This window comes from Pagrus major, chromosome 7, assembly GCF_040436345.1.
Source record: "Pagrus major chromosome 7, Pma_NU_1.0".
NCBI lineage: Eukaryota > Metazoa > Chordata > Actinopteri > Spariformes > Sparidae > Pagrus > Pagrus major.
This window is the reverse complement of record NC_133221.1, coordinates 13,480,170-13,500,591: the sequence shown is the minus strand read 5'-3', so window position 1 is coordinate 13,500,591 and position 20,422 is coordinate 13,480,170. Positions and strand designations below refer to the sequence as shown.

General features: G+C 42.4%; 2 protein-coding genes across 3 annotated transcripts in view; one reads left to right on the top strand and one right to left on the bottom strand.

Annotated features, from left to right (window-relative positions):
- slc2a4rg (SLC2A4 regulator) overlaps window positions 1–3,364 on the top strand; it is a 40,197-nt gene extending 36,833 nt beyond the window's left edge. For both annotated transcript variants that reach the window (XM_073471175.1, XM_073471174.1), the window contains 2 exons: window positions 1,885–2,012; window positions 3,046–3,364. In XM_073471175.1, the coding sequence (XP_073327276.1) occupies window positions 1,885–2,012; window positions 3,046–3,157 (240 nt within the window). In that variant the 3' untranslated portion in view covers window positions 3,158–3,364. The remainder of the gene's footprint in view (window positions 1–1,884; window positions 2,013–3,045) is intronic.
- Window positions 3,365–13,292: 9,928 nt separating this feature from the next.
- The window catches only part of zbtb46 (zinc finger and BTB domain containing 46), a 64,260-nt gene continuing 57,130 nt past the window's right edge, over window positions 13,293–20,422 (bottom strand). The window contains exons 6-9 of the mRNA XM_073470061.1: window positions 19,216–19,253; window positions 18,973–19,103; window positions 15,207–15,382; window positions 13,293–13,733 (exon numbers count right to left, since the gene is read on the bottom strand). Of these exons, the coding sequence (XP_073326162.1) occupies window positions 13,293–13,733; window positions 15,207–15,382; window positions 18,973–19,103; window positions 19,216–19,253 (786 nt within the window). The remainder of the gene's footprint in view (window positions 13,734–15,206; window positions 15,383–18,972; window positions 19,104–19,215; window positions 19,254–20,422) is intronic.

Sequence of the window (20,422 nt, the reverse complement as noted above, 5' to 3'; positions counted from 1 at the left end):
AAATGTGCATCCAGGTGCAACATTAAAAAATGTTTCCCATTTTTGTAAGATATATGGAATTAAATGGTAATAAAAAATTAAGGAAAACAATAGGATTAAAGACAAACTGTGACAACAATACAGGTCAAAGCTTTCAAATGTACTCTCCTACACTCTCAGGGCCTCGGTAGGCTTTTTCAAAGGCTGCGGCCATAATGGCTAAGGCGACAGCGCCATGAATCAGAGTGTTGGATCATGGGACAGCCAGGAGACAGTCGGAGGACCTGAGGGATCGAGGGGGCACATATTGTATCTTAAAAGCACATCAGACGTCCTCAGGCACAGAACTGTTTCAAGATTTACAAACCAATAAAAGGACCTTAAAATCAATACTAAAACTGACAGGCAACCACTGGAGCCAGGGACAAAAGAAAATGTAGGTAACGTGAGCTTTCCCTGTTGTGGATAAAACATGTACAGATGAATTTTATACGGATTGATTGTGATCTGTGGCTTTTTTTTGGGGGGGGGGGTTAGAGTAAAAACAAGATAAGATTGCTCATAGATAGTGCAGCAAGCTTTGGCAACTTCGGTCCTAGCAATGTGAGCAATGCTGGTCTTGGAATAGTTTTTTAGGTGGTAAAAACAGCCTATGTGTAAAAATTAAGATTATAGTCCAGGATGACACACAAAACTTACTTGGATGCCATCTGTGTGATAACTTTTGTCTGTCACCTGATGTCATGTGAAGCTTACAGAAGTTGCACAGTAACGCTGCTCCACAAGATGTATTTGTGGCTTGTGTCGATCAAAGGCAATAGAGATTTATCTGCCTAAAGAACAGGATTATAGCTGCACTGAGATTGATAACAGACAAACAACATTGATACTACACTCGTTCACAACTGTCGTCAGGCTGCCTCTGTGCTGTCAACCCCTCAGGTCCTGTTTTAATCGCGTAACAACAAATGCAAAGCAGTATGTATAGGGTGCACAGACTGTGTGGGCGTCTTCTACTCTACCTATATTTCTTTCTATTTCTGTTCATGTATGTACAGCAGCGCAAAGTGCAAAATGAATGGGGGAAGGTGACTATAGATCAGAGAGCATGGGGATTAATCAACACATGTGTCTTGCTGCCTTCAGATTAATTAAGAAATGTAATGAAGTGAACTGAAAGAGAAGCTTTTCATCAGTATAAAGCAGCTCCAGGCAACAAGATACCATAAGAATCAGTCATTAATTACGTGATGAATGCAGACTGATTTACAGACATTCCCACTTCAACCACATAAAATGTTAGATTTTGATGCAAATTTCAACACCTCAACTAGTTGATTGATTAAAACTGATTTATTCATAAAGTTTTTCGTTTGGTTGTTGAAAAATTTGCCAGTGTGGCATCTTTAAAGTCTCAAGAGAACTTCCAAGTCACATTTCCCACCAAAATACCAAAACTCGCCTTGTGCTGCCTCATTTGAATGAACCCTCTCTTTTTGTTTATGCCTCTTCTTACACCACTGCACCGTACACTGGGCACCACAGTACCAACCAAACAGGCAAAATGAATTTCAAGGTCAGGAAATTGTCAGAGTATTGTCTGCTGGCCCCTTGTGTCGGTCAGAGCCATAATGACTGTGATGAGTATTATATGAGAAATTCATTGCTCACCACAGAACGGCTTGGTGGTGGGTGCAGGAGCAATGAGAGAATGTATGATGAAGGAGGAAAAGCATCTGCACACGCCTTGGTTGTACTACTGTAACTTTTTGTACTTTATTCTGACAGGGACAGAATCATGGTTGTGTCTTTCTGTATATCTGTCATCGTATAGAATAGAGCTAAGCTAAACTGGACCAGTGTTGAACTGAACAATGCACTTATGATGTCTTTCCACTCTTGCAGGGGCCTGTGACTCATGTCCGGACAGTTAGCATTGGCGAGAAGCGGCAGCCGGCAGCAAGCACACACACCACTGTTAACAAGAACCATGCTTTAATAACACCAGCCCCTAAAGCGACACCAGGAACCAGGTATGCAGCAGAGTGCATGTGACTGTGTGAGTCAGGAGGGTTAAATGATTCTGCTAGTTTTGCTTCAGTTATCTCTAGTGATTTACAATTATGGAACAATGGGTTAAAGATAAAAACATTTCATCATCCTTTATTCTTTTATCTTCCTTTGTCCTCCATATCACAGTTGTTTCAAATGAACTGTATCACTTTGTGACTGCGGTGGTAGTTTGAGTGCAAATGCAAGCTAGAAACATGCAGTGAATTGTAAATGGTCTACGGCTGAAACAGTCGCTTCATCGAATAATCAAATGTTTTTGTATTTCCAACCGTGTCAAAGTAATTGTCGATGGAATCTAAAATAAGGGCATGACTTTCAAAAGCTAAGGTTAAAATTTGTTTAAAGGGTAACTCCACCCATTTTACACATTAATGTGTGTTTACAGTTTCCTTCCATAAGGAGTTTAACATTGTTGTAGGAGTGCAGTGTTAGACCAGTGGACTGCTCTTCATATCATGATGCCTACATTACCCACAATGCAACTCAGCTACTGGAAGCAACTTATTAGATTACATGCAACTTCCTTTGGTGTCACAAAATGATTTTTATGATGCAGTAGTACTTCTTGAGACTTGTAAACACACTTTAATGTGTAAAATTGACAGAACTGCCCTTTTATAGCAGGAACGAGCCACTCTTGGGACACTGCACTGCCAAAACTCTGAGTTGCTCGTTATGGCGCTGAATCATATCACTGAATCATGTTATATTAGATCGATGATATCAGATCACATAAAAATGACAAAACAATTCAAATTTAGTTCCATTAAATCATCGACCTATTCAAAGATGGCTCCCCTGTGTTAAATTAAATGTACCTTGACTTTCAAAGGAAAGACGTGTGATATATGTGTATGTGTGCCTGACCCTGCCCCTACATGTGCACGTTTATATATGCCTTCAAGTGCACTGCACATGTATGTTTTTATGCCCGTGTGGGCGTCTGGATGTCTGTGTCCGTGTCCTTATGCTGTCACATCTGCTGTTACCAAGGAAACCCCGTGGGGAGGCGAAGAAGTGCCGAAAGGTGTACGGCATGGAGAAGAGAGACATGTGGTGCACAGCCTGTCGCTGGAAAAAAGCCTGTCAGAGATTCACCGACTAATCCAGTCCCCTTCCCGCATCCGCGAGATGAGCTCTTCCTCAGCTCAGAGCGACAGCTGGGTGGACTTGTCCACCAAGGAGACCGGGGGAGATTTCTTCACAGTGGAGCTCTCGGTGCTGCTTCCTCCAGCCCAACATGGGGATCGCCTTCTCTGTTTTCCGTTTCCAAGTACAAAGAGAAAAAAAAACCTGGTGGGTAAAAACAAACAAACAAAAAAAAAAAAAAAATCAGCAAGAAAAAAAAACTTTGCGCAGGTTTTAAGACTTTTTTTCTAAGACTGAAACATTTTCACTTCTTTGATGAATGACGAAAAGCGAAACATTTTGAATTGGATTCTGAACCTTCTGATTTGATCTTTTGTTTTTCACTCTACATTTTTCAAGGCCTCAACTCAAGACTACAGATAAGCTTTTTGGTATACCCTGTTGTTCATTATAGGATCATCATGTAATCTACTGTTTATTGGGTGGATCATGACTCTTTTTGGAAGTTCAAGGGTTAACACCAGATTTGCTTGGTAAGACCTCTGTAGCATATCCGTTTTTCGTGTCACTGTTCAAGGGAGTTCAAACCTACCAAAGGCAAAAAAACAAACAAAAAAAAACAGCCTGTTCACTTAATCCTAAATCTAGCATCACTGTCCCCTGCAGCCTTACTGGATATCGACTGTATGTTTAAATGAATATTGTTCAGTATCTACTTCCTGTTCATTAATCAAATTCAGCACAACCAGCTGTACTTCTTGTACTTTTGCAAAGATGCACAAACCCTCACACAAAGTGGTACAAAAAGTTTCCCCTTGACTTTCCAAAATGTTTTTGAGAGATGTACACAACATATGAAATGTATTTCCCTCTCTTCTTTTCTATATTTAGTACCCTTAGTAATATGCACCTTGAAGAAATATGTCGTCTTTTAGAGTATCACTGTAACCACAGCGTCTGAGAGAGTGGATATCTCTTCTTTATATAGAGTTTATATTCAGCAATGACTTGTTGAAGCAACTAGCAGTTGCACTGTGCAATCAGCAGAATTTCTTGCTTTGTGGTTATCATTGTTATTAAGGTGAGTTGAGGCAGAAAGGCTCAGTTTTCCAATTTTTTCCTTTCAAAGTTTCTGACAGTTTTAAGTGAAGAATTAACCCAATCTTTAGTCTTTTGAATAACTATCATTAACCAGCATTACAACATTTGTAGATATCAGACCTAACTTCACAGGAACCAAGCACTTTTTCCTACATTTCTAGGTTTTTAGTTGATGTTGTGTTTAGTCTTCTAGAATGATCTCACCCTCTGGTCTAACATTTGAGAATGAAAGTGAGAATCAAATCAAATCACTTCTGAACAGCGCTGTTTAAAAGTGTTTTACCAAAGTGCTAGTTTTTAGAGCTGGCCTGTAATACTAAATGCCAGGTCTGCTTTCCCAATTTATTAAATTTAGCAGGTAGAAATTTAACTTTTTAATACACACCCAGAACAATCTTCTTCAGCAATAGTAGTGAACCAAGGAAATGCACCCATTGATTTTAAAGCCCAATTTGTTCCTATTATTATTTCTAATAATTTTCCAAAAATTAACAAGGAAAGAAAAATGCAAAGACAGTGGTAACCTGATAATAAAAGATAATCTCCTGCAACTCAGTGATCCTGCAAAAGACCAACCTAAAGCCTTATTTGGACATGACTGGTATTACCTGTGGACTGCTAGTAATTTGTAATAATCATTCAGGATGTTCTGTGGTCTTAAACAAGTGTGAATCTACCATGTCCTTAATTTGTAAAGTAAAAATTCCACCGCGTATTACCTACCATATTTCGCTTTGAATTATTATATAATTCTCGTGCAAATCGGCATATGTGCTTTGGGGTTGTACTTCTTTAAAGACAGCTGTTTTTTGTTGTCAGTCAACTGGAAAATTCTGAAATTTGATCGTGACTAATAATATGTTTAACGGCAGTCAACAGCTGTGCTGTGAGATCGGCTGTATTGATGTTTAAAAGTGAGAGACAGAGTAGGTCAAGAGCAACCACAGCATCTGTTCCTTGATCTAAATCAGCTACAAATGTATATTTATGCTTGTAACACATGCAGAAAGTGGGCAGATCAACTGTAAACTATATCAATAATGTGGCTGCCGAAGAACAGACGCTCCACTTCTGAAACAATGTTACATGGAGGCTTGACATCATATCCAGGAGATAGTGTCTGTAAACACGAGTGAAGTACAGACTGTGCTTATCCTGTGCGAATGCGCTACAGGAAGCACAAACATGAGGTGGTAATTTCTAAATCACACAAGGTCCCCTGGTAATACTAGTCCTGTGCGAATAGGGCTTAAAACTGTACACCTGCAGACTGAAGTGTATTTGTAATTGGCTTTATGACATGGAGTGACAACTTAGTGATGACGTCTTATCGTTGGCAATAATGCTGATTAGAAGACAGAACTAGTCGGAACATTTAAAAATGATTCCTGCATTCAGAGATTCCCTAGAAGAGTTAAACCTTTTTTTTAAAAAAAAAAGTATAAAGTAATATGTTGTTAACTTGCTTTCCCTAAACACTAGGCAAATTAATTTAATTATGTTGCCCAAAACCACAAATGTTGCCTCAAAAGGCTTCACAATCTGTAAATGTGACACCCTCTACCCTCGATTCGGATCAAGAAAATATCCACATTAAAACAAAAACAAAAACGTTTTTCTGATCTGCTCTCAGAGGCAGAGTCATGATAGTAGATGTTTTCGTTAGAAAAGAGTCACTTGTGTATGTTTCTTAGCTGTTTTTTGAATGTAGATTCTGCTGTGTGTCCTCTGCTCTCTAAGCGCTCCTGACACTGACCTGACCTGATCACCATGGCAGCGTATGATAAACACACACACACACACACACACACACAAACACACACACATAGTGCCTTTTCTCTCCTGTATGAGCAGACAGTATGACTTCAGACCTCTGCCGCCACAGGGTCACTCGTGCTGTCTGCTGCCGGCTGATACCACGTTGAAGGCGACCAGTTATCACTTCTTAATGAAAGCTGGGAGGCTTGACTGTTAATTGGTGTGCAAAAACACATTATAGTCATTACAGAAGTCAGTATCTCAATCAGTTCCCATTACAAACCACCATTTTGTTTTGAAAATGAATGATCCTGCCTGTAAGTTGTTAAGACATCCCAGATAAGCTAGGCCTCCGTCTCTCTCTCTCAGCTCTTGAGAGCGTTCTGCGGGCCTCCTCCGGTCAGAAACTTCACAAAGTGCCAATGAAAAGAACATAAAAAAAGGAAACTGACCTAATGAAATTGCACTACGCTGCACTGCGCAAAGACATGTTTTTATACATGGGTATTTTATATACACACATTTTGAAGTGAGGATTTTTTTCGAGGGGGTGGGAGGGGTGTCGTCACTGCCGGATGGAATGAATGGGGTGTCAGGGACAGGGGTTTATGTAACTCTGGTGGTCCCCCATTCTTCGTTAGTGATCTTGACAGTTAATGTCTTGCTCTCTGTGTCAGATTTATTGTGCTAAACATAGTAGTGGTGGCCATTTTTTAAGTGTGGTACTGCAAAGTACAGTGTGGTACTTAGGCAGTCACTTGGAGGATTGCCAAGGGCTGAAAGCAGCACCTGCCTTGTCTCAGTGATGGGAAAACATCGGTCTCAGTCAGTGGCTACACATTATGGTCTTAATAACGGATGCTTTTACAGTTTTTTATTGCCTTGAGGTTTTTTCTCACAATACTCACACACTTTTTTATCTATAAATTTCATCTTTGTGCTTCCTTTACTTCTATAAAAACAAGTTCCTGCTTATTTACATTTTACTGAGCTGAGGTAGTGACTGTGTAGATACTGTTGTTAGTGCTGGATACCACTTTTAGTTTGGTCGTTGATCGAGTGTCAAATGCAACCCATCAGGTCTCTCTCCATCCTCAGTGTAAGCGCTGTCCACCAGCAGGGTTAGGGGGGGCCGATGCTCTTGCTGGCAGTGAATCAGACTGTTAGCATGCGCTAAGCTAACGTTTGCCGGCTACTATTCCAGCTTTTTCTCGAGTTGCACTAAACTGGCCCGTGACGATCATGGCCCAAGAGCTCGGCTAAGGCCAGAAAGAACTGTGGGTACAAAGTTGCTCTCTCGAACAGATCTTGCACCAGAGAACTTCATTGGTGAACTAGATCAAGAGCTACAACTGTCACCTAGAAACATGGGAGATGGAGGTTGAAGTTGACGTTGATGGGTGCGATTTGCAGACATAAGACACGCAGTGACGATGCGGATGGATTTGCAGTTTCAGGGCTTTCTTGTACATATGCAACATAAAGAGAACCGTGAGGCTTTTTTTTTCATATATTGTTGTCGTTTTCTTTGTTGTTGTATCTTGTTATATGAAAAGTAAACTTTTTTTTTACATTATAGTTGCTCGGAATATGTTCTTTCATTTTTTTTTTAAAAGTCGATTGAGAAGCTATAGTGAACATAACACATAAAGATACAATGTATATTGTAGCTTAGAGGCAAAGGGGAGAAAAACAAAACATGTTGAATGTAAAACCTACAAAAGTCTTTTTTTTGTTGTTGTTATATTTGCTGGCTAGTTTGTACTGCCTGTAGTGAACCTGTAGCACGTCCTGATTTCGGTATCCAAATCTTTTAACACCCACATACAGCTGTCGCCACACTGCTAAATCATATCAAATAACACAACCATGCAGTATTGCTTTACTATCTTACTTTGTGCAATGAGACGCTTTATAATGGAACAAGAACTAACTTGAGCTTTTGGTGACATCTGAGCTTTCTCGCTCGCACTGTTGCTGTCGTCTTTTGTCTTTCTCCCTGCCAAATAGTCATTTTTTCAGAATATGTGTGGTTTTCGTGGATGTTGTTTGTTGTTGTGACGTTAAGTTGTTGTTAGGCAGGATAACCTTTGACCTTTGGTCACGATGATAAATTTAAACGTTGTGGGAATCTTTATCCTGCCCCGCACATTCCAACAGACAGCACGCTTTTTAGTGTCTTCCACTTGTGTCCTAATAGACATATCCTTCCCATTTCCTTCTCACTACAGTGATCACCTTGTCCTTTTCGATTTCCTGTTCTTGTGCTATCCAGCTTTACTGTGGTCCCACCCAAGCCTTTACCCAGTATATTAAGCTAAACTAAAAACCCTTGAAATGTGCATCAAAAAAAGCCTTCATTTATTTTTCCACATATGTCAAAGTGTATGTGCTGCGTTTCTTGAATGTTTTCATTTGTGTGTAAACCAGCAGCAGCAAAGCCAATAGATCTCCTTCCAAATCAAATGTAATGTAATGCATTGCAATGGCAGCTCCACTCAATTCTCCGCTTCTTCTACTGTGCTCTTTTTGTTTGTCCAGGCTTTTACCCTCCGTCTGTCGGATCTCTCATTTGATGACCTTTTTTTTTTCTCCTGTTGTGTTTTTACCGAGCCTTACACTGGCTGGTGTAAAAACTGACTTTTGCTTCTTTTTTTTTTCTCATTGATTGATTGATTGATTGATTGATTGTCTGGTTGAGTTTGAGGTTGTTTTGCATGTCTAGCATCGCTCTTTTTTTCCTTTTATTTTGTTAGGAGAAATAACACTGAAGGGTTTTATGTGTTAGATTTCCCCTTTCAGTAAATGATAACCCAAGGCTGATGTAGTTTGTTTTCCTCTAAATGTAAAAAATGCTCATTGCAGCCTGACACATGCACACAAAGAGACACACACACACACGCACACACACGCACACACACACACACACACACAGCTTAAAGCATTTTGAAGGAAACGTGACGTCAGCCTCGGGTCTTCACTGGAGGGCAAGATTTTCTCTTGTGTGTGGGCTCGGCCTCTGGTCTTCATCAGCAGTCCCACGCACATGGAGGAAGCACTTTCTGAGGAGTGGTGCACTCAAGGAGTATTTGTGTGAATGTCAAGCCTATGACTAGTGCTTGAAAAGATGGATGACCATGTATGATGCTGATAATGTGATCTATGTGATGTAATGTGATGGAAAGAAAATAAACCTGAATGGAAGAAGTCTGGCCTCCGATTCTTTGTTTTATATTGATAGAATCAGTATGAAAATGTGGCTGCAGATGACAAATTGTTCAAAGAAGGAGATGTCTGATCAATAGACAGTATTTATTCCTTTGTCCCTACTTTTTTTGACTTGTCTATTCTGCCCCCTTGTGGACAGCAGGTGGTTATGACGGCACATAAGAATAAAAAAAAAAAGGCACAGCACACCGTGGTCACTTCTTTACAGCAGCAATTTCAAAATTTATTGAGACTGATTGGTTTTTGCAAATAATAGTCAAGCTAATTCTTCCACTAAACATGAAGTTAGAAAGAGGCTCAGACGGCCAGCGGGCCAGCCCCAACATCAAAACAGGAGGCTCATGGTTGGCTGTAAAAATGTTTCGTGATCAGTACTATCAACCGAAAAAATATCTGCACAAGAGCACTTAAATCTGCCCGAAACAAAACAGGTGTAAAAACAGGACAGTTTTTTTTTGATTATTTAACACATTTTGTTACAAACACAGGTTTATGATAATCATCAATATAAAGTCAGTATCATATTGAACAATATTCCCAATGAAAATAAACAAACCTCAAGCTTCAAGTGCGACCTTTTACAAATTAAAGACCCTCTGAAACTTGAGAGAAAATAAATAATATATAATAGTAATATAAATTCATATATATGAAGGTATACACACATCACTCTTAGTAGAAGAACAAAATCTAAAGTAAAAAGCGCCAATTTGAAATATAGTATAATATAGATATACCCATATCTATGGCTTCATGATTTGCACGTGTGAATCAAGCTATACAGGCTAAATGAGGATTGCAATTTGTACACGTCTAAGAATACCCATATTCATCTGCAATAGAGCAAACAGTTCCAGTTTTGCATCGTGTGGAATGAGACAGTTGTGTGCAGATGCCGAAGACGTCGCTTTGGTATGACAAAATGAGCACAGGCATGCAGTTAAGACCACGAAATCAGGGCACAGAAGGTCATCAACACACGGTGGGAAGGAGAATCTATAGTCGCCCATCATGATTTGTCTCTTTGAAGTTTTACCCTCAAACAACATTTTCTGCACCTCTAATCTGATCAGTCGCTTTTTTTTTTTAGTATCTCTATCCGTCGACACAGACACGCATTCATCAAACACTCTCACAAGCACACGGGTGAAATGTCATTGAGGCACATATTGAGGGGTTGATGGCAGACGTTTTCCTGAAGTACAACCCAGTATGAGGAAGAAGACATACAGTACAGGTCGTGAAAAGAGCGCAGGGTCCGGGGAGTCACACATACATCCAGATGTCTCTCAGTGGCCACAAGAGCACCACAGGACAGAGATTTGTCACCGATCATGGGTTCCTTCCATACCCACCTTTGACATTCATAATAAACCCCATTGTCTTTCTTCTTTTTTTTTCCACCCCAAAAATTACAACTATTTGATAAATGGGTCAAACAAAAACACAATAAATAATACAAACAAAATAAAGACATTTGCCAGACATGAAGAAAGCATCACAAATCGCATTGCACTGAGAGTCTTTCTCAGTGGGGGTTAATGGGAGTGCACGGCACCTGTAGCAGAGAGGGCCTGATGTGTGCAACCTGCACTGGCAACAAAATGTTTCCCAGAGTTACTGCTGCAGTGCTCGCTTTCCCTTTATGTAAATGAACTCGAGTCGAGCCAGTAAAACACCGGCGGATAGAAATACAGCATGTAGACTCAACTCTCTGGGTTTTTGTCTGCATGCCATGTTTCTTCTTGATTGTGTGTCATGCAAGGCGTGAGACAGTAGAAACTAGCTTGGTTTTTAAGATGCAGTCTTCTAAAATCTAGCCGGTCCTTTCACACAGCCCTTCATATTCACAATAATACCATGACATGTGCACTTTTTTTTTTTTCAAACTGTGACAAATAGTGACAGGTTCAAAAAATAAAAACAACCCAACAACAAAACTGTTAACCACAACAATAAATCCAAAAAGCACCTGCACACACGGACTGTGAAACAAAAGCACTTCATGTATACAAGGTACTAGATTGTTTTTGGTTCGATATAATCAATTAGTGTACATTAGTGATGCAAAAGCGTGTGCTGAATATATGTTTTCAATCAATATCTAACAGAGAAGTTTGACAGTGAAGTTGTTTTTCCCCTTGGTAAAAAAGCAAATACGACAGAAAAAGCGTAAACTGGCACAATAAAAGGTTGATAAAAGCCCCATGGCTTGCTGTCCACAACAAGGCAAAGTATAAAAGCTTTTTTTCTTATACAAGATATAAAATATCAAAAAAAGAACACACAATAAAGCTTAGCATCCAGCACTTAATAATAATTAATAATAGTAACATCAACAACAGTAATCATAGTTCTGATAATCATAATAATAAGACATGTCATCTGCCTCACTTGAATTGTCAATAACATGGAAATAATCTTAAGAAATCAATATAGACTTTTTTTTCCGACACTGGACACTCAAACATTCTTGCATACAAACACTCATCCTGTTCTACCCAACGCACACAGAGCGAGAGGAGGGAATGACTTCTCAAAAAATTAGGAATCCACAAACAAGGTTTCTCAATAAATAGCTGTTAAACAAAACAAATTAATATTACACTCTCTACGAATATCAAACTCGGATTTTCAAGCACAATTTTGATCCTCTTCTTTTTAACCTTACGAAGCCAGAGAAAATATATCACCAAAAGAAAGATAAACCATGGAAAGAGTCTGCATATTCTGTACTTGAAGAAACTGGAATTACATGACTGACCAGGACGTGAACAGAAGTAGAAAAAAAAAAAAAGAAGGTTTTCCAAACAAAAGGCAGCTCCTCCTTTAGGTGTGAGAGACGGGGCTCTCAGGTCCTAACGTCACAACCTCCAGAGACAGCGAGAGAGACGGAAAGAGTTAATAGTGAAGGTCGCGTGGATCCCTTGTGTGCTTGTGTCGATTTTCCAGACAGAGGACGCAGAAAATGGTGTCCACTTTTTGTATAAAGACGGTCAAAACTCTTGAATGCACTGTAAAAGTCTCTTTCAATCTCTCTCTGTCTCACACACACTTCACTCTCCTTTTAAATTCCAAAAGAAATCGTATGTACATTAGTCAAATCTCCAGAATTTGTTGGAATGGATTGATAGAAACCGTGTGGTAAACTTAAGCCGAGAAAAGATTAAGGACCCCACTGAAAAGGCAAAGGCTATATAAACAGCAATCTGCACGAAGATTCAGTGATTTTTTTATATCGTGATAACAGTCAGGAGGACATAAAGTATATCCTTAAAGGTAGGTGCGGTCACCGAGTTGTTTAGGTAAGTAAAGATCAGATCAAAAATGTAAACCACGGGTTCAGGGCTTTGATAGGAGTCAGTTGTCATTAAAGTGCAAGTCTGTGGCAGTAGGACTCTGCATCAACAGTGTGCCATCGGGCTGCCCCGGTCCTCCGACACACGTAGCTTTGCAATAGATTTAGACTCTCCCTCCACTCGCAGAGAGACACTTTCCCCCAGGAACATTACAGCCGAGGTGGGACCAAAACACCCGCCCCCCCACCCTCCTGGCTATTTCCCTACACTGTCAGTGATCCTTGGTTTCCATGGTGATTGTGATGGCAAACATACAAAGTTGCAGTCTAGCATTGGCCATGTCCTTGGCAGCGTCCTCGTTGATTCCTGTTGTGACAGAGTAAAAAACTACTGGACTCTGGCCTGAACCCTCAAGAAAAAGAAACACAAAAACACTGCATCAGAAGTAAAGGAGGTAAGCAGAAAAAGCCTTGCACTCGAGCCATCCCTTGACCACTCTTCTTCTACTATGGCAGTCAAGGTTGAGAATAGCCTAAGTGTGTCTGTGTGTGTGTGTGTGTGTGTGTGTGTGTGTGTGTGTGCGTTTTGAGTGTGTTTTGAGTGTGTTTACATCATTGTCGCGTGTCACCCGATAGCGTTTCCATTCAAAGGAAGGCCTGCCCACGGTGGGACGAATGGGTAAAGAGAGCAGAGGATTCTGCCCAAAAGATCGCAAGAGATCTTCAGAGATTGGTCGACGAGCCACTAACGGGAGCCGGACAGATTCTAGGAGATCCAGGCGAAGTCCCTCTCACTCCCGTTCTGCTGCTCCCCTTCCTGTGCCGAGGAGTCGCTCTCCTCCTTCTCATTGTCCAGTGCTCCGTGTGCCTCAGCGGTCATCCCTGAGTCCTTCCACTTCCCCCCTTCCTCCTCCCCTTCTCCCATCATCTCCCCATCCCCTTCGACCATCATCTCCTCCTCCCCCTCTCCATCGCCGTCGCACTCCGCCTGGTCATCGTGGAAGCGATCGCCGGGATACAGCTCCTCCTCCGGAGAGATGTCTCCTCCCGCCTCCCCGTTGTGGTCCAGCAGCGCGGCCATGCCCCGGCCTGAGCAGTCGGCGCAGACGCCGTGACGCCGCGAGCCGTGTTTGATTCCAACGCTGGCTGCTGACATGAAGACTCGGCTGCACACTTTACACACATACTTCTTGTCTTTGCTGTGGACCTGCGAACACAGAAATTCAACATTTTAGTTGATGCTCAAGTTGTGTTGATCCAACATGACATCACCCACTGGTTTGCAGACGACTGGTTTTGACATTATGGTCGTCAGAAGTAGCAACATTTGGATGAGAGGGTAGAGCTCAGGAGGATACACATTGCTTCACTTTGGTCCTGACTGGATCAGGACAAGCCGAGGATTGAAATCTGCCAGGTGCTGAACACAGGCCAAAAAAGACCTTTTCACATAAGCTTACACTGGGAAAGAAGTGTCTGTTAAATGGCGTCAACCTCTATGTAATGACTTGTTTCACTGACAGAATTCGAATTATTCAGCCAGATAACATCTGGAAAGTATAAAAGAGCCACATGATTAAAATATTTTATCCCCATTGAAGTCAGCAGAGGGCTAAATCAGAAGTTAGCTGGTGGAAATCACTCGTGCGCGTGTTCTTTGGATCCTAAAATGCAGAAGCCGTGCAGAAGATCCAGGTAATTGTATACCCGTGTAGTTAATGTGTCACTGGGCAACTATTATCAGGGCTATGTCCAGATTTTACTCAATACATCCATGAATCTGATCAATCTCTGCTTTCCATTACTTTACTTAAGAACTTGGAAAAATAACGACTTTTGTAGGTGCCATTTTCATTTCTATTCAGTTGCTCGATAGAAGTCTTTGCGAGCATGTAGCACAAGGCTACTCCTCCTGTCTTTTTTAAGTCTGCTAAGCTGTTAAATCAGCTGCTGTAGTTGCTTGTGAAGTTCAAACACTTATCATTAAAACATCCGTTTGCTGCAGGCGTCCATTTTTCCTGAGCAGATGCACTGGGGCAGACTAGGTGTAAAAACGTTTCTCTGACTGGGAAAATTCACATGAACGACGACTCGGAGAATCGGAGAAAAATGTTGGTGCATGATTTGCCGAGCTGAAACATGGCAGATGAACGTAAACATTGGGTTGGTGGCAAGAAACTTGTATCAAAGTCATGCATTGCACATCAAGTTTTGGCTCGCGTGATCTGTAATATGGTATCCTAGGTTGTAACCGCTGTGTCGGGAATACCGACTCGGACATATCGACTTCTGGCTTGCAATGGATTGCAGCATAAGAACCTGAGGACATGTGGTGACGTGGCTATCTCAGGGTAGCTACGCCCTAAAGCATACGTTGCTTAATTGTCATTTTTCTCTAAATTGGACCATAATTTACTGAAACGAACATCATGCTGTGTTGAAGAAGACTTCAAACTAGCAATTAAGACCATAAACTCATTAGGAAACTGTTTGGTGAGGCAACAAATCAAGTGAGAGGGGTCATTTTCTCATAAGCTTACTTGCAATCACATGTCTCTTTGCAACCAGTGCTGGCCATTAGAGTGGTTTTAAGCACATTTGGCTTTTTTCACTATATTTTACACATTGGTTTGTTTTGTGTTTTACTGCCCCCTACTGGTGGTCCCATGGCTGCACTCACCAGCGTGTGCCGCTTCATGTGCTCCCTTCTGGTGAACTTCTTGCCACAGATTTCACAGGGGTAGGGCCTCTCGCCGGTGTGGGAGCGCATGTGCCTCTTCAGGATGCACTGGTGCATAGCAGAGAAACTGCAGTAGGGGCACTTGAACTTTTTACGGATCACCGTGAAGTCATTCACTGGAGAGACAGAGGGAGGGTGGGAGGGGAGACAAAAGGAGGAGAAAAAAAATAAGATTAGCGTTGAATGTAGCTCGTTTAAATAAACCGAGACGTCACTTTTCAGTTATTACATTTAATTAGCGGCATGGTCTAGAAGTGTACCATCAATTCCCATGGCCACCCCAATCCCAGTCAAAGCTACAGTTGCCCTGGCAACAGCTCTTCCTCCATACTAAAGCAATAAAGGCAAAGAGATACTATAAACACGACACAACAGTCAGTCTGCCTTAGTTGCTCTAGAAGGTCTCCGCTATGGACAGCAAAAACACAGACGGAAACACAAACACAGACAATGACAAAAGGGCTGAAGGCTGGGAAATAAAATCACACACACAAGAGGGAGGCTTCAGCGAAAAAAAAATAGAAATAAAAAAAAAAAAAACAACTAATGCCATGTCCCCATCTTGTGTAGAGGTCTGGTAAGCCAATTATCTCAAGGTCTAGACTTAAATGGTAGTTAAGCCAGGTGAAGGGCATCCAAGTAAACAGATTGTGTGTGTGTGTGTGTCTGTGTGTGTTTGAGCGTAATGCATAAGTGTGTGTGTGCAAGAAGAAGCTCTACAGTCAAGGCATACAGTACACGACCATGAGAGATCAGGGACTGGGTTTATGAGCAGACAGGCACAACAACACACACTACTGTACACATCTACTGCTCATAAAGGAGAGGTGGGTCAAACACACGGTTCAGGGTTAGAAGCTTTAAGTGATACAGTATAATTACCTCCGTCTGCAAATTGACTTCTGCTCTGATTAAACACTCGACAGCACAAAAACATGCAAGTAAAACGTCAACTGCACAACACATCTGAGCGTCTTATTCATAAGGCGGCAAGATAAAGTGCAAAGACAAACAGAGGAATATTGCGAACGTGTGAATATGAGGCAGATAGAAGATTAAAAACTACAGAGAAGTTTTCACATTTGTTCCATCACAGTTTAATTACAGCATAAAAACTACAAGCAGAATGTCACTCTGTTTAGAAAAGTACATATCTGTGTACAGTACATGGGTTTTTGTTCAATGAGAAAAAGTCATAATCTAGAACGCAATATCTTTCAATATTTACAGCAACACATATTCAAACTCAAAAACAGCCAAACAATATTTGCCATTTCTCCTGGATGGCTGGCTCTGCGGAGTTCCTGATTAGTTCCTGACTTCTCTGAGCCTGCCAGTCTGTTGCAGCTGCTGCCAGGACAGAGTGTGCTACCTGAGAAATGGGATTTTGTCTTAGAAGGAATTTGGCATTTCCCTGTTGTACACATATAACGAACAGCAGCGGGATATACTCCCAACAGACACCAGCTCTGATTTAATGGAGCACATAGAAATTATAGCTCTTTATGTTGGGAGTATTAAAGGGAAAAAAACAGGTGGAGTCTTCCCTTTGGGTTTCACAGTATGGGTGCACACAATAAATCTTTATTAGTTGGCTGTATCAAGAAAATATCTTGGTTTTATAGTTGCAGGGTTTGAAAATTTGGCAGAAATTGGTGTGAATTTACATTAGCGATGATTTCGAAGCCAGTGTTCATGCTGATTCCAATATCCTGCGGCTCTGTAACACCCTCCACCTAACTCCCTCACCATCTCCCTTATTCATCTCCACTTGTCTTGCCTCGATCCCCCCCCCCATTTTCTTCTACCTCGTACTCACAGCCGCACCATTTTCTGTCTGTAGCAGTGACATCACTGAGCTCATGTGGTTTAAAGGGCATCTGGCCCTCGGTCCCCACACTTCCTCTTCAGAGGCAGGGTCAGGGGTTAAGAAGGGCCGGAGCCGTGAAGGACCAATTACTGTCCAGCTATAGCCACTAGAAGACTTACAGATCTGGGACAGAGGAGATGGACAGAGAGAGAGAGAGAGAGAGAGAGAGAGAGAAAATGACACCACCCAACCCCCATTTGAGCTGCTACAGGCTATTGTTTTAGCTGGCTTTGTCTTTTTGGGCGCATCCCCTCCATCTGCACTGGTCTGACAGCACTGACTCTAGGTAATCATGTCGGACTGAGGACTGAGGACAAGCTTCTACCTGTCCAGTGAAGGTGGATGTGTGGTAGAATTACTTTGTTTTTCTTTATTCCTTGAGTTAAAAATAACAACAGTCTTTGCTCATATATTCAAATAAGTTTTCTGCTTTTTTTTATATCAAGAAAAAAAGGGGAAATAATCTGATTTGGGTTTAAAGTCTACTCTCATGCTGCAATGCCACAAAGTTCCTGCAGGTGGTGTGGTTGTGTGTGCTGTGAGCCACAGAGACGCCAGGCAGATATGAACTGGGTCTAAGTGTCTTTGTGCCCGTAATGCAGGGGTGGACACAAAGATAAAGATCTCTCTGCCTAAAAAGGAGAGAAGAGTTTAGTCAGACTGGTGACTGGCTGGCGACAGAGAGCCAGACAAGTGGTTTAGGTCTGGGAGGCGTAAAGACGCCCACCCGTCTCTCCACCCGTCACCGCAGCGGAAAGTAATTCACCTGTTCATGTGTCCAATCAGTGCACACACAAACCTAAAGATACTTTTAAAAAACCGCATATGGTTTCAGTCAGTTATTTAAACAGAACAGCTTTGCATAGCAGTTGTGCGTTGTTGACATCTAAGCTGTCAGTTTGTGTTAAATCACCCATTAAAAAATAATAGAATGACATCAAATTTGTAAAAGTTGTAAAAAAAAAAAAAATAAAAAAAAAGTGTCCCTCAGTGTTTATAATCATCTGAAAAGACATTTGATTTTAAAAGGAACTCTTCCCTTCTCAGTGCAACGACACCACAGAGCATTTTTGGCATGAACGTACAACACATGTGAGGATACGCTGCTAATTGATGGGTATAAATGTGTGTGTACATAAGCCTGCAGCCTCTAGATCCAATTTTAATTCTCCACATTGATGCTGAGATTATGATTGTCAACTTTCATCTCCTGAGAGAGCCTCCACAGTGAATCTATAACCCCACCCTGAGACATTTCCATTCCAGTGCTGCCTCCCAGTAGAGCCCCTGGCACTGACCCCACCTGGCAGCACACTTTAACATGTGTCGCCAGGTTTTTCTGGGTGCTAAAAGCCTTGGCACAGGCAGGGCAGGTGTGCCCTCTCTCTTTGGAGTGTACGGAGGACAGGTGCCTGTGCAGGTCCGTGCGGTCTCTAAAGTGTTTCAGACAGTACACGCACTGCATCAGCTTCTTCTTGAAGTGGATGGTCTTTTCATGCCGGTCGGCGTTGGATTTGAGGGTGAAGCTGGCGGGGCATTGGGAGCAGAGGTAGCGCGCCGGCGTGGGCTCGGCCACTGCGGGGCGGTAGAGAGACTGGTGGAGGTGGAGAGGCTGGGATTGCGGTTGGTGATGGGGCTGGGTGGGTTGGCGGTGCGGGCCCTGCATGCTCGGCCAGTCCAGGGACAAGGCCATCAGAGAGAGGGTGTGGCGGTACTCGTGTTCCCTGAGATGCTCCAGGCTGCTGAACAGCCGTTTGCACAGGGAGCAGGCGAACCCCTGTGATGGCCAGGCACCGGGCTCTGGCAGGAACCTTTTCCCTGACCCAACCTCTTCGCCCAGTCCCCTCAGCCCTTTAGTCCCTCTGCCAGCCACGGACACTGACGCAGGCACAGTCAAGCCACCAGCACAGCCCTCCTCGCCCATCTGATCCCTCTCGACAGGAGACTGGTCACCTTCCAAGGCCGAGACAGTGAGAAGGAGAGTGAGAGTGGAAGTGAGAGAAATAGATAAGGTGCAAAAGGTACTCTCTGTTAACTTATCTAGACGTGACAACCTTTAAAGCCAAAGCCATACCTGTGCCGTATTCTCTTGCGTCGTCTTTGTCTTTCTCGCTCTCCTGTAAGCATAAAACACCCAGTTATGTCACACACACACGCATCTGTACAGTCTGTATGGAAATGTCTGGGCATGCAGGATGCAGGCAGGTGAGACAAGCTGCGAAGACAACCTTTTTTTTTTCACACATGTGAGAGAACCACAGACATGAAAACAGAACAGAAGAGAAACAACAGATCAGAGTGATGTAAAGACACAAATAAATTGTTAGAGATTAGCAAGCAAACACAGAAAACGTCATGTAAATAGCTGACAGTTCCTGGATGCTGTCCTATGAGACACAGAATGAGCCGTTAGGTTGATCTACAGTCTTCATAATATCATCCTCCTGACACTTATACACTCAACCCCCACCCTCACCCCCACCCCCCGGGTGTCAGCAAGGTGCACCAAACACCTGTCCCCTCTCTTTTCTCTCATCTACATCCCATCTACACTCTAATCTTCCCTCCATCCACTCCGCGCAATTCCTTCACCCCCACCCATTTCTTACACTGCCCTTCCACTCCACCACCTCCTCCTCCTCCTCCTCCTCCTCCTCCTCCTCTCTAAGAACAGAACACCATGCACTGGGCAAACAGATGGCTTGTCCGTAGAGATAGGGAGGCTTGTTGGGAGGCAGGTCCACTGAAATCAAATGCTGCTCCTTAAACGCTCACCACCACCACCACCACCACCAAACACACACGGACTGGCACGAAACTCACATCCACACATGCTCACACTGCCATGCTCACACACACGCCCACACTTACACACACACACACACACACACACACACACACACACACACACACACACACACACACACACACACCGAACAGAACAAACAATTTCCTGGGCTGCGAGAGCAAACCTCTCATTGTCTACTTGTATTGATTCTACTCAGTCTCATCTCACTGCCTTGCCCGTTATCTGCCATCTCGAAGCACACGCTAGCATTGTGACTAGATGTGTCATCTCTAATGTAACCACTACAAACTACCTTTGCAGCTAATGCTGCTCAAAGACTCCTGGCACGACGGTGAATTCGAGGTCTAGCTATATTAAAAAATATTTGATGAAGAGTGAAGAACTGGAAATCTGAAAGGAAGAGAAAGCAAACACGGAAAAAGAAAAAGAAAGACAGGGAAAGAAAACAGCGTTTCCAGTGTTGAAGGAAATCCACAC